The sequence below is a fragment of the Notolabrus celidotus genome, chromosome 12 (genome assembly GCF_009762535.1).
Source record: "Notolabrus celidotus isolate fNotCel1 chromosome 12, fNotCel1.pri, whole genome shotgun sequence".
In the NCBI taxonomy this organism is placed as follows: Eukaryota; Metazoa; Chordata; class Actinopteri; order Labriformes; family Labridae; genus Notolabrus; species Notolabrus celidotus.
The window spans coordinates 15694371-15708479 of NC_048283.1; the positions used below are offsets into that span (position 1 = coordinate 15694371).

At 41.4% G+C, this 14109-nt stretch overlaps 1 protein-coding gene across 1 annotated transcript in view; it reads right to left on the reverse strand.

Moving 5' to 3' along the window:
* The window catches only part of kcnn3 (potassium intermediate/small conductance calcium-activated channel, subfamily N, member 3), a 70437-nt gene that overhangs the window by 19166 nt on the left and 37162 nt on the right, over positions 1-14109 (reverse strand). Inside the window, 3 exon segments of the mRNA XM_034697090.1 lie at positions 4683-4824; positions 6427-6548; positions 7571-7867. Of these exon segments, the coding sequence (XP_034552981.1) occupies positions 4683-4824; positions 6427-6548; positions 7571-7867 (561 nt within the window).

The window sequence follows — 14109 nt, forward strand, 5'->3', positions numbered from 1 at the left end:
ATGTTCTAGATCTAATTTCAACTGGCTAAAATGCAGCTACACAACTAAGTTGACAATGTACTTTTATGTCAAGAGGTGAAAAGAGAAGGGAAAACACTCTTCCAGTATACTTCCATCAATAGTTAAAATGTGGACAATGCATCAGCATCATTTTAACATCTTTTATTTTATATATAAAAACACAATCATGATGTTCCCTTACTTGCGTGTTTTAACATCCTTTAGTTTCTGCGCTGTATCACACCTCCCTTCTTTTTTCTCTGCTGCTGAATGGTCAGCTATTAGCCACATATCTAAAGTGTTGTGCTCTCCAAATAAATTTAGATTAGTATTAAAAACATCCTCCATGTTGTTTGCCAAAACTAACGTTTTTGCCACATTGTCAACAGGAAGAGGTGAAATTATAAACTATAAATGTGATGGACTCCTTTCCACGGATTGTTTTGGTATGACGTGTATATCTGGATGTTCTTGGTGGCGCCCTAGCTATTTAGATGTAGTAACTGTTGTAAACAGGCTTTGACCAATCAGAATCAAGTATTTAACACAGCTGGGTGATTAGTCAGAAAGCTGAGTTACAATGACATTTAATCAATGCCTTCACAGAGTAGGTGAACAAACTCACTTTTATACTGTAACATCTAAACTGGGACTTTCCTAACATTTTTAATATCAGTTGAATGGAAGTATACACACTTGGATATTTGGATATTTCCTGATGTTTTTTATCTTTTAGTTCCTGTTTTGATTTGGTTCTTGGTTTTATTTAAGTGTAGTTAACTTCTTTTGTTTGATTCTCCTGTTCTTTTTTTTTTAATATAAAGTACCTTTGATGACTCCCCCTGTATGAAAGTTGCTTTACAAGTAAAGCTTTTCACTATCATTACCTGCAGTATATCACAATTAAATGAAAAGCCTTAAATATGTACATTCAACAGTTGTGGTTTAGGCATCATATTTCTCATCAGACATACATTTTTATATTACATCCATACAGGATCACACTAAAGCCTATGCAGCATTTATATCATTGCACTTTTTGTGTTTGTGTATTTACCATTAGTACTTCCTAGAACGTTTATGTTCGCTTTAACGCAATATTTCCATACAGACGTGGATAAGGGCATCATTGGTATAAAAAACAGAGTCTAAAACATTTAGACTAACACTTCAGCACAATGCAAGGCACTAGGTTTATTAGCAGATATAGGGCATGTTAAGAGGTTATTAATATCCAGTATACTTGAGGATTCCTATGTTAGCATTCATTACTTATTTATAAATGAATCTCCACTTATAGTTAAGTAAAATGTATACAATTTAATCAGCATGCCACCGGTTATAACATTGACATACTGACTGTACAAGCTAAATATGGAGGGTTAAAGCAAAGTGCATAGCAGCATGAATTAATGCAAATACACACAGATGAATGATTTGATCTTATGTATAATGTAAAGCATGAACCTTTGCTTCTATATGAAAACAACAAACAGGTTGCTGTCTTTAAACATGTTAGTCTACCCTGCTAGCATCCACCCACTCACAGCGACACACAAACACACACATACACACTAACACCTGGCACACCCCCGGCTAGCCTCGGGGCAGTGGTATATTCCAACGCGGTTGGCCTTTATGTGTTGTCATAGGAACGACGGCGAGATTTCCTCCTATAGAAAAACTCATTATAATAATTCTGAAGAAAGAAAAAAAATACATTCTGTTCTCTGTCCTAAAATATTTTACCCATGATGCTCTTCTCCTTTCTTTCTCACATCCTCGCTCTTTCTTTTCCCACGACCTGCCAGGCCTCGTCTTCCTCACAATCACAAGGCTCTCCTTCCTCTTTTTACCTGCATCCTGACTTCTCTGATGATCAACAAAAATAAACTACTCTGAACACTCTGTGAAGTGAGTGTGTTTGTGTTTGTGTGTATGTGATGGGAGAGGAGAGGAGAGTGTGTGTGGGAGTCTTACTGAGAGTGTATGTCAAGCTCTGTGTCACTGTTTGTGTGGAGGATGCAGTCTGTAACTGTGGGCCTGGGACGTTCTGTATCCACCTGCTGTTTGTTTCTGTGTGTGTGTGTGTGTGTGCATGTGTGTGTGTGTGTAATAACTTAACAGTAAGAGTTGTACTCTGTCTCAAACACCGATTGGATGATTCACCCAACAAACAGGGGTCTGTGTGTGTATGTGTCTTTGTGGGTGAGAGTGTTTATTCACACATTTAATGTACTATACAGTAAAGACACTAGGTGAGCTGGCAGACACAGGGAGGATGAAAGAATACACACAGGTTTCGGAGTTGTGGGGAAGTAACTAGTCAGAAAAACAGACACCTAATACATCTGTCGGATGACTGCGGTTAGTTGAACACTGCAATGTGATTTCACAAAGTGATTTCTTTCTATGAAAGGTTAGGGACTAAGACTTTTAGTGTGATCATTTCTAAATAAAACTAGTAAACACATAGGGTGAAGTAACCTGAGGGGAAAACTTTTTGAATCATCATCTCGGAGTCTTTAAACTGCATCTCAGAAGCTACAACACTAACTTTGGCATCAATCATTGTTAGTGCTTGACTTCAGGCGAACTTTTACAAAACACATTTAGCTCACAGTGAAAGGATAGGATTGCCACAGTGCTGGCACTGACACTGGTACTAATAAAATGCTATTTTTACAAGTTGTTGTCTTTTATTACAGGAAAAAATAATATAAAGATGCTTGGACATTTTTCTCAGAGTCTTAGGTCACATGATCACATTACTTCCTGAAACTTCACTGATCTGATGACTCCTGAGAGATGTTGTTGGATTTTAAAAATCCTCTTCCAAGGTATTTTGCAATTTGTATGACATATTTTTTCTCAGTCATCTCCTGACAATGTTAATATGAGTCACATTTTTGCCAAATATATTTGACAAAAATGTAAGCTTAATTAAAACTGGGGATACTAAAGGAGAGTGGTGCCAGAATGAGTGAAAAGCAGAGCTGCATTTAGTGGTCTGTGAATACAGCTGGTGACGAGGCCAATTAAAAAATGCAAAGTAAAGTACCTAGGTGATTTCCAGCAGGTCAGGGATCTTTTTCTTAATTTATTCTATTTTAAGTTGTTTTTATGTACAGCACTTTGTGTTACAATGTCATTGTATGAAAAGCGCTTTATAAATAAAGTCTGATTAATTAATTGATTGAAGTGGGTCATGCACAAACTGAAAACTACCTTAGTACTTAAAGTCCAAGTCCATTTATGCTAGAGCAATCAGTATTTTCATGCCTTTGTAATGTATTTCATCCTGCTATCAACCAAAGTCCAGTTCTATGATAAGGGATTTAAAGTAAAAAACAACTGAAGTGTGACTTTTAATGTTTAAATTATTTCTAGGGCGCAGTTTCTTCAATTGTATTCTCTGTGAGCAGCTAACATGCACTATTGTGACACAATATTATTTCTACAAGTAAAATGTGCAATAAATCTATTAGTTGATAAAAATGTACATCCAAATGTCCTTCAGGGTATCTTTTTGTAAGAATTAAACACATAGGAAATAAGGTAATGTGAATCATGCAGGTCTTAAATTCAGAGAAGTCATAGTATTACGTAACTTGTTTATAAAATGACATTATCAGGTGAGCACCCACCGTGCAGTGACTTTTAGCTCTTTTGTTGCAGGCGGCCTCTTATTATTCACCATGCTCTCCTCTTATTCAACATAAAACAGGGCATGAGTTGAGCATCCACAAGGGACATTTTATCATTATGCTTCCAGTCAATTTTTTCTTTTTCCTGACCTTATAAAAAACAAAAGTCATCCTTATTAGCACATTTGGAGATAAATTGACATTTTCGAGCATTGAGTGATTAAAAGATCTAATTGACTTGCATTTGAGAAGTTACTTATTTCCTCCAGTTATTCAGAACAGTGACTGTTAGAGTTGATGCAAAAAACAAAATGACAGCTTGAATTGAGGCTGAAAAAAGACAGTTTGACAAACTGAGACAAGAAAAAAGACAAAGGCAGAAAGGAAGCAGGGAAGAAAGAAGGAGAGTAAGGTAAAACCACCTGTGAAATGAAGCAAATAGAGGAGCAGTCGGTGGATTAAACACTAATACCAACAGATGGACGTTAGAGAGAAATAAACACATGGCCTCAGGGATGGAGAGACAGACAGAGAGAAAAAGAGAGATAGATGGATGAAGAGAGAGAGAGACAGAGAGAGAGAGAGACAGAGAGCTACTGAAAGAAAATGAAATACTGAGAGAGAAAGGGAGGAAAACAGAGAGTGGGAGGACATGGCACACTGAAAGGTGGGACCTTCATTATGCAATGAGGACAGTCAAGGGAATAACACACACAGAGACACACACACACACACACACACACACACACACACACACACACACACACACACACACACACACACACACACACACACACACACACACACACACAAACAAGTAACATGCTCATGTTTGCACGCCTACACACCCAAAACACACAGAGGCACAGATGCAGGCTAATTCAGGGAGGATTGCCCAAATCACACAAATGGCAGAATTTCTCCCACAAATGACAGCAAGCTCTCTAATCTGCTGACCTTTGAACGTACCGAGGACGGCGCAGGAGGGAGGAGGGGATGAGAAAGGGGAAAGAGAGGGGGAATAAATGTACTGACCATGATTCCTGTGAGCAGACATACTCCTTTGCCACAGTAGGTATGAGGGACCATGTCTCCATAGCCGATGGACAAGAATGTGATGGAGATAAGCCACATGGCTCCCAGGAAGTTACTGGTCACATCCTGAGCATCATGATACCTGAAATGTAACATAAAGTGTGTACAGTGATTAGGTTTAGAATATAAAAAGCAACAACAACAACAACATAAAAAAACATTGTAACTGACCCACTGTCTCTTGTCTCAAATGTGTGAGCGTAAAACCCTCACGTCTTTTCAATTTTTTTCATGACAGAACAAAACACAAATCTGCCTCCATCATTCCAGCCCTATGCACAACACTGTTGCCATAGCAACCAAACCTGGTGCTCATCTGAAAAGAAAGTTTAAGCCTCCAAACCCATAACAATAAAGTCTTTTCGTAAAATGTTGTGGCATTCAGTCAATAGAAGTATTAGCCCGGATATCTATAGCTCATAAAGCCTGCTAGGACACACCAAATCCTCAAATTTGCTCCATGTCTAAAGTAGTTTTATTGAATTTCATCAGATTTTTTTCCTCTGATAATCTGCTTTAAGAGGAGAGGAACTGCTAAATTAATGTGGATGTTAACCAAACAATGATTTCCCAGCAGCCTGGCACTGATCCGTTAATTAAGCTTGTTTAACCAAATAACACTTTCCTTTATTTCCTTGATTACCTTCCACAGAGTCTACACATGTTAAAAAGTGAACGTCACTTCCCTCCTGCCTGTAGGGGACAATCTGATAAACAGTTTGAAACTGTTCCTCAGTGGCAGCAGGGGGGGTATTAATTCATATTTCAGAATCTGTCTGATTTATATAAGCTAATGTTCAATGAATTCTAAGTGTGATGTGCATTCTTCCATGCTAACCAAACCTTCCAAAGGTTGCTGATTGTTATTTTACTTTTAACTTTTTATTTTTATGCACTTTAATTTGTGAGTTTCAGAGTTGTTCATAGTATTGTTTTTTTTCTTACAATTTAGCCTTATCCTGCCCTCTGATTGGCTTATACTTCTGTGCTGTGATTTGTTAATATTTGTTCCCTGGCAAAATTATTATAATTTGAAAACTTCTCAACCAATCAGCAACTAAGTAGAAAAGCAACTGAGAAAATTCAGAGGAGCATTGGATCACATTTCAACTGAAATTTGAATTTACCAGTGTCGTATGTATTATCACTGATGTCTGCTCTCTTCTGTACCTCGTGGAGTCTGTGCTGCTGCTGCTGCTGCTGCTGCTCTCCCTGCCTTAGCTTTTCATGTATGCACATTAAAGACAGTGGAGGTGTGCTCTCCCCACCTCAGGCTTTGGCATTCCACATAGGCACATGGAAGGGCAGGGAGCTCCTAGAATGGAGCCAATACCACCAAATATAACTTATGGTAAGTAAATAATTATTTAGACGACAGTAGTCCTGACTAAAATTACCGTTTGAACTTGTTATATGATGACACCGCAGGAAAAATATACATAGTGAACCACTTCATTTTATGGGACCTGAACTGAGTTCAATTTTTTCAAATAATGAACTATGAACACAAACAGTTAATTTTAGTTTGTGTGAACTGAACTTTGTGCCAGCTTGATGTGAACTTGTACAATACTGGTAAAAGGCAAACTAATTGTCATCTCTGTAGGTCATATGCAGTATGTTCTGTTTAGGTAAATAGTATTTTAATATGTGGTTTCGGACACAGCCCGGCTTTGTTACTGACCTCTCACACACTCGTACAGTCCAGGCAGCGATGATCCACAGAGAGATGCTGAAGACCAGCAGCACCGTCCCAGGGCAGATAGTCATGAGGGTTTTCATTACAAATCGTGTGTTAAAATGTACCTGCAATACACACACACACAGGCACACACATAAAATACTCACACAGTAAAAAGCAGAGCTGATAAGTGACACATTTTTTAACACAAATTTTCAAGACTAAGCTCTGAATCCTCATCCTGTAACAGGATGTTTCCCACACAGATTTGATGTTTCACTAATTAGTCTTCTGATAGCAGCAGCACTCAGAGAACCTCCGCTGTAATTGGAGTCTGGATGGGGCTCGCCCTCTGACACAGGTCAAGCTATATAGTGTCTAAAAGTAATTGGCCTATTTCGGAGTCAAAGGCTCATTTGTCATCAACTTCTGGCAGATAGATGATCTGGGAGCAGCAGTGGAGCCCTGGAAGGGTTAAGCAGCTGAAGAATTAATCGTCATGTTATAGCCTCATTTCAATGGTAGCTTTACCGCCTCTGCTTGTTCCTTTAGCCTGAGGGCCAGAGTGGTGCCATCGCAGATGCACTCACAACCTGCTAAATAACTCTTCTAAAATCTACACTGTCCGCCCCTTCCTCCTTGTAGTTTCCATATGATCTACATCGCAGTACATCTCAACCTCCTGGTTTTCCACTAATGTTTATCATTTATAGTCATCACCAACCTGCCACCGATCATTTATTGCATGACTTGTACACGTTTTCTCTGCACTCACATTGCAATCTCATTCGAGTGCTTTCTTTTCATGGCCCATTTGAGCCGTACGCAATATCTTGTTCCCATTTCACACTCCCATCTCGTATTGTATTATGAGAGATCCACCAAAAGCTTACATCTAAGTTTCCTAACAAAAGAAGAGGAAGGGGAATTGAACTAGTAGATGAAAAGAAACAGGGTGAGTAGAGGGACGGAGCTGGAGGAAGGATTGTTAGAGGGATAGAGGTTAGGAATGAAAGGGACAGGGCAGACACAGATTTAATTCAGAGCAGAGAGCCCTTGACCTTAATAACTCCCTCTCCTCTGTCTGGATGAAGCTTTAACCACCACAATCTTGAAAGCACCCTGCAAACACACAAACCCATCTGACCTTATTTAGGGCGCCTATACTCCTGGAGGAGGCGTCGGTGAAGAGTTTGCTGTGCAGAAGCATGACTCTGGCAATGAGGTAGAGGCGTAGGAACATCGGCACACTTAGCACCATGTCCAGGTCGGCCTCGGCTTGCGACGGCGCGTATGAGAAAGCCAGTCGCGCCCGCCACTGGAACTTGAAGTCACCGGGTATGGGATGCACCGCAGACACCAGCAGTTCCAGAGCGATTAGCAGAACTCTCTCCATGGTCATGGCGATGCGCCAATCGTCGGCTCCGTTGTCGATGACGAACAGCTGCAGGGACAGGAAGGACATGAAAGGAGGTTCAAATAGAAAAGGAGTTACACTTGCTTTAAAGCGTTGCAGTGCAAACTTTTCATCATGAATCACTGCTGGCACATGTCTCTACATCTGACTCAAAGAAGATTAAAGAACCAGCAGCAATTTAGAGTAAATGTCTCTTTCCTGAGATGTAAAACACCATCCATCTAATCAGCAATCTATTCAGTCATTCACTGTGGCCTGGCTCATTTTCATATAACCTACAACTTACTGAAATTACTTGAAATTACTTGCCTCGTCATCTGATGCTTTTAAGACAAACAGGCTCCTGGTTATCATAATCACAATATTTCCCTATAAAAAGATCACAATGTTGTGCCAAACAATGCTATTTTAATTGCAGTTTTCCCTCCCTCCATGCAAATGTTTTGTATTGTTAATTGCTGTATTTACTCTTTAAATTGTTCCCAAAGCTGTTGTTATAAGGAAGGGGTAAGAGCAGGTTTCATTACAGGGACCCTCCTCCAGACAGTGCCGACAGGAACAGCAGGGTGTGAGTGCGAGGGAGGAGGAGGTGGTAGGTAGGGGTGAGGGGCAGTTGGAAGGAGATGGATGAAGTGTAGAGGAAATGAAGAGATAAAGATAGAAACAGGGAAATGTCATAGAGAGGAGGACACTGCGAAAAACCCCTTAATCTTCTTGAGTCAAGTTGGTCTTTTGAGTTACGAAAGAGTGATTCTCCTGAAACAAGGGGGTATTCTAGTGCTGCTAGAGTTTTCAATCCTTTTTCTTGCACATAAATCCTTAAATGTCTGTAAACAAAACATGCTGCTTCACAAAATCAAAGAGGATTGCATTGTAGTGTATGTTTTCTCTCAAGGCATGCTGACTCGTGGCTTATTTATGTTGTACATCAGATACACATACAGATATGGACAGAGCCTTCTCCCTGTATTCTCTGTTCATTTCATCTGTATTTGGAAGGTTACCGATATGGACCAAACATTGCACTACCACCAGAAAATGTAGGGGCAGAGTTGAGTAGCTAGAGGAGTTTTATCCAGACCAAGCGGCAGCTTCGGGTCTTGAGAAATGAAGCTGTTGCAGAAGTGCTAAAAACTGCAGTTCTTCTAATATACACTTGAGGCTGGCTCCAGAAGCACCGGAAGCCACATACACACCAATTCAAAAAGGCCAATCTGTACAGCAAAAATACACATGTTTACATCCTGGTACAAAAAACAGTTTGGATCTGAATAGCTAATTCCTTTATCCACACACTGTACGGGGGTGATTTTCTTTTGTAACTTATGAGTTTTGCATGATTAGGGGCAGGGCTGAGTTTTCTGTCAGGCAGGCACACTGTAGCTCTTAGCGAGGAGGCTAAAGGCCCGCCCCAACTCCTCCCTTTTGCCTCTTGCTATGTCAACTGAAAGCTAAGTTGAGTGAACATTTTTAACATGGCCACTTCTGTCGTTAGCGGCAACCTCCAGTATCAAACTATTAAGCCCATGAGGAAGTGTTATAAACTGCAATTCATCGCAAATCCACTTGAGGCTGACTGCAGAAGCACTGAAAATCACATAGACACCAATTCAAAAAAGACAATCTTTACAGCATCAATAATAAACATGTTTACGTCCTGGTTCAAAAACGGCTTGGCTCTGCGTCGCTAATTTCTCTATCGGCACACACTGTAACGGGGGGGATTTTTTTCTAATGCGACGGTTCAGAAGATATTAAGATTACAAGTTTTTTCCAAAATAAGGACATGACTGACTTTACTCCCGGACGGAAACATATAGCTGTTGGCTAAGAGGCTCAAACTCCCTTTCAACACACTCTGCCTGGTTGAGTTCCGCTTTTCCAATATGGCTGCCGCCGTCGATTGGCTTCAAAACTGCGTTCAGGAACAGATGGGTGACGTCACGGATACTATGTCCATATTTTATACAGTCTATGGGCTTCAAAGCTCTGCTGCAGAAACCAATGGATGACATCACTGAGATTATGTCCATGTATTATACAGTCTATATCAGAAATCATTGAGAAAAGATCGTACAACCTGGTTGGAAACTATAAATATATACTTTACACATGAAAGTATGTGGGTAGTGTTACATATATTTTATATTTTTTTCTGTTACATTTTGGGGCATTTTTGTCTTTATTAGAAAAGACAGCTGAAGAGAGGCAGGAAATGTTGGGAGTAAAGAGAGGAGGAAGACATGAGGCAAACCAACTACCAACTACAACTGAAATCAGGGCTTTAGCCTCTGTACATGAGGTGTGCACTTAAACCACTAGGCCAACAGCGCCCTGTCTCGGTTATATTTTTAAACTCATGTGTCTATTGTCTCAGGTTAAAGTAGCAGAAATGAGCCCTTAGATGAAAAAAAGGATTGAAATCTTGCAATATAGCAATGCAACTTCAGTATCTCTTCATAGACTTAGGATACAGCACAACTGATGGGACTTGATTATGATAAAAAATGTCTCATGTGGGATTCTATAAGGATAAAAAGAACGAGAAGCTCAACTCAGCGCCTTCAAAGAGGGAGAGAAACGAGGAACTCCCCTACAGTAAATCAAAAGAGTTTACCTGATGCTGCGCTGCCTGCAGGAACAGCCGGTGCTAACAATTGCTCTTAACCACATGATTCATCTCGAGGGCTTTCATCCCACACTAACATTTATTTAGGACAACAAAAAAAACTACAACAACAGGTCAAACATCACAACAAGCATTGGCAGCTGGCTACATGTGGTCACTGTCATGGTGAAGGCTGACTGAAGCGTCCTCAACCACACCTAAGGACACACACACACACACACACACACACACACACACACACACACACACACACACACACACACACACATCATTATTATCTACATCCAGCTCAGCAGGATGTATGTGTCTCCCTTGTTCTTCCTCTGTAGCATGTGTGCACGTATGTAGCCAATATGTGCACACACACACACACACACACACACACACACACACACACACACACACACACACACACACACACACACACACGCCAGAGTCATTCTGTAAGATATCATTTGAACCAAGGGTCAAACGCTGGCTGTACTCTAATGATTTCACCAAGCGTGTGTGTGTGTGTTTGTGTGTACTGTACTCATGTGTATTTGTGTATGCCTGAGCAAGTTTGAGTGAGAGTGTGCAGACCCAGCCTCGTCATGGTGACTGTTGCCAAGGCGACAACATCAAAGAGCAGCCAAGCTTAATTAGGATCCCCAGCGAGGGAGAGAGAGAGAGAGAGAGAGAGAGAGAGAGAGAGAGAGAGAGAGAGAGAGAGAGAGAGAGGGAGAGAGAGAGAGAGAGAGGGAGGGAGAGAGAGAGAGAGAGAGAGAGAGAGAGAGAGAGAGAGAGAGAGAGAGAGAGAGGGAGGGAGAGAGAGAGAGAGAGAGAGAGAGAGAGAGAGAGAGAGAGAGATAGATAGAGAGAGAGAGAGAGAGAGAGGAGAGAGAGAGAGGAGAGAGAGAGGGAGGGAGAGGGGGAAGGAATAGCAGGAAGAAAAAGGAGGTAGAGATTTAAAAAAGAGAGAGATATAGGGAGAGATGAGAAAGAAGAATTGAGAGAGAAATAAGAGAAAGGTGTGAAGACAGGATGCCTGACACTCATGTTGTCTGCATGCCCTTTGAGAGGATGTGTGTTGTTTTATATTGGGGTCAAAATGATGTCCCTTCATGGGGAATAAAAGGTGAAACTCTGAGTTTCATGGTTCAGGATCAGGTTGGATTTGGGCATATAATCCTGCACTCACAGTCAATAAAATCTCCTCCAAATAGACAAAAATAAGTTCCTCTGTGTGTGCTTGAACCAGCCACAGAGTAGGGCACCCAATTGTGTATTTATGTCTTGATTCATTTTTTCCTCACTGTGTTTTTTGTCTGTCTGCCTCTCTGTTTTCTCCTCCACAGATCCCTCACTCCTCGTCCTCCTCCCCCTGAATGACATCTCCTCAAATCAAAACCAAGCTGATCCAGTTTCTTGTGGGGAAATGAGCGCCTCTTCCGTCTTCCTCATTTTCCTCCGCCCCTTCTATTCCCTTCGCTCTCCTCCTGCCCTGTCCTCCCTCATGCTCCTGCTGTCGGTCTCTTCATGGCTAAATCGCCATGAGGAAGGGATAAATAATTAAATTCCATTAGGAAAGTAATCTGTCAATGGGAGTGAGTGAGTGCCACTGCCCTTACATGGACCAGGGCGAAGGGAGGGAAGAGGAAGCAACACTCTCTCTAACGGGGCAGAACAGGGGAGGTCAGAGAACAGCAAAGCCAAATAAACTTGGACATAGAAAACAAGCCTGAAGGGGGGGGGGAATGAACAAGAGCATGACGAATAAATTCTCCTCTGTTATTCACTTAATTTTAACAAAATGTGGCATCACAGGGCAGAGGGCAGAGACGAGGAACAGCGACAGAAAGTGGACAGGACAGAAGGAGGGCAGAAAGAGGGAGAGGGAAAACAAACAGCAGGCCAGCTGGAGAGAAGTGAGACCAAAAAAGAGGAGAAATGTGTGAAAATGACATCACTAGATGTGAGGTCCCTTCACAGGTGAAGGTGTGAGGTCTAGGAGGACACTCTCCACCTCGAGCAGCCCCCATCTGCTACATTTGCAACCTGGTGGAGGAGTTTGTCACCTCTCATCTCTCCTCCTCAGCCGGCCATCTCGCTATCCGTGCTTTGACCCCTTGGAGTCCCCGCGGCCATCGTACCTTTGTAATCATGTTAAGTCTCTGATTGCAGATGTCTCTCATCACGGAAACCAGACACAGTGCTGGCCAGACTCTGTTTGAGTAGACCAGTGAGCAAGTGAGACATGCGGGGAGGATTTTTCATGCACACGCGCACAATCATGCCCTGTCAAATGCAGCCTCAGAGAAGGTGGTAGATGCAGCCAAATCAACCTCAAGTTGGCGTTTCCCTCAGGAGGTAACAAGAATAAAGCTCAGTCTGGGACAGAGACGGCCCTAATCAGACGGAGACGGTTACAGAGCCAACACTGACGTACTTGAACATACAAATGTCTGGGTCCTAAAGCATGGAAATTCCTGCAACAGGCAGAAAAATAACTGGGGCGAGCCAAACACACACAGACACAGACTCACACACCAAGATATATGTGAATATGCATGACTACTCTGAGGGAACACCCCCTGTGGCGTTTTTTTTTACACAGTCGACAGAGGAGAGGAAGGTAAGAGGGTGCAAAAGTAAGTGTAGGGAAATGTGTGAGATGTGGGACGGTTCACAGGTTTTTCCGTTGTGCGTGCATAAGCGATGTTGCCTAGTTTGCCGCTAGAAAGTCTAAAAACAGCAACTGCGAGAGAGTAAAAGGAGGATTCCTCCAGTGGTGTCTTGAGACCAGGAATCTCCCTCATTCAAAACAAATTGTGAAAACAAACTGGGTTACTTAAAATTGCCAGAGGCTGGCATGACACAAATAGAATTTGATTAATTCACATTTCCAGGAAATAGTGAGTGAAATGCTTCTTTCATGTCCTAGGAGGAAGCTGTGGTTTTCCTTGCTGTTATTTTTCCAGGGCGGATGTACATTATGCAGAATCTGCAGAACAAAACACATCATGAAAGGACTGCCCAAGTGTTATGAATAAGGACCTTTAAGAAGAGAACCCCTTCTGTTGGCTTTATTTTACTAATGTTGTGTGCTTGTCCGTGAGTGCCAAGCTAGTGTCTTCCTGATCAATGGACTGCTGCTAAAATCCTTTCAAAGTAACTGAATAACACAGTTCACTAATGCTTAAAGTGCACTAATGGACTGGAGAAACATCTCTTTCTCACACACTCTCTGAGTTTCTATTTGATTAATCTTAAACAATTACATTTTTTTTGCCTTTCTGCATTTCTTGAAAGTTTACTTGATAAAATGAACACTTTCTTTTAAGACCGCTCTGCTTCGTATTGCTTGGAACTGAAAAGTTTGCGTGCATGTGTGATGACGGCCTCTTGTGGGCTGGCAGATTAGTGAGTCACAGACGTCCCTGAACGCTACATGAAACACGTGAAATTTGGTGCAGTCCTCCTATATTTCGCGATATTCTGAGTTATTTAAGCACACGTTTAGCCTGTTTTTTTAAGTCTATGAATCATTTATCCTTTGATTAGTCAATATGCCGCTTTGAAACTGTGGTTCATAATAGTATCTGTCTTTGGAGTGTGAGTGTTTTTCCTGAGTCATCATTGGCAGAACCATTGATAATTC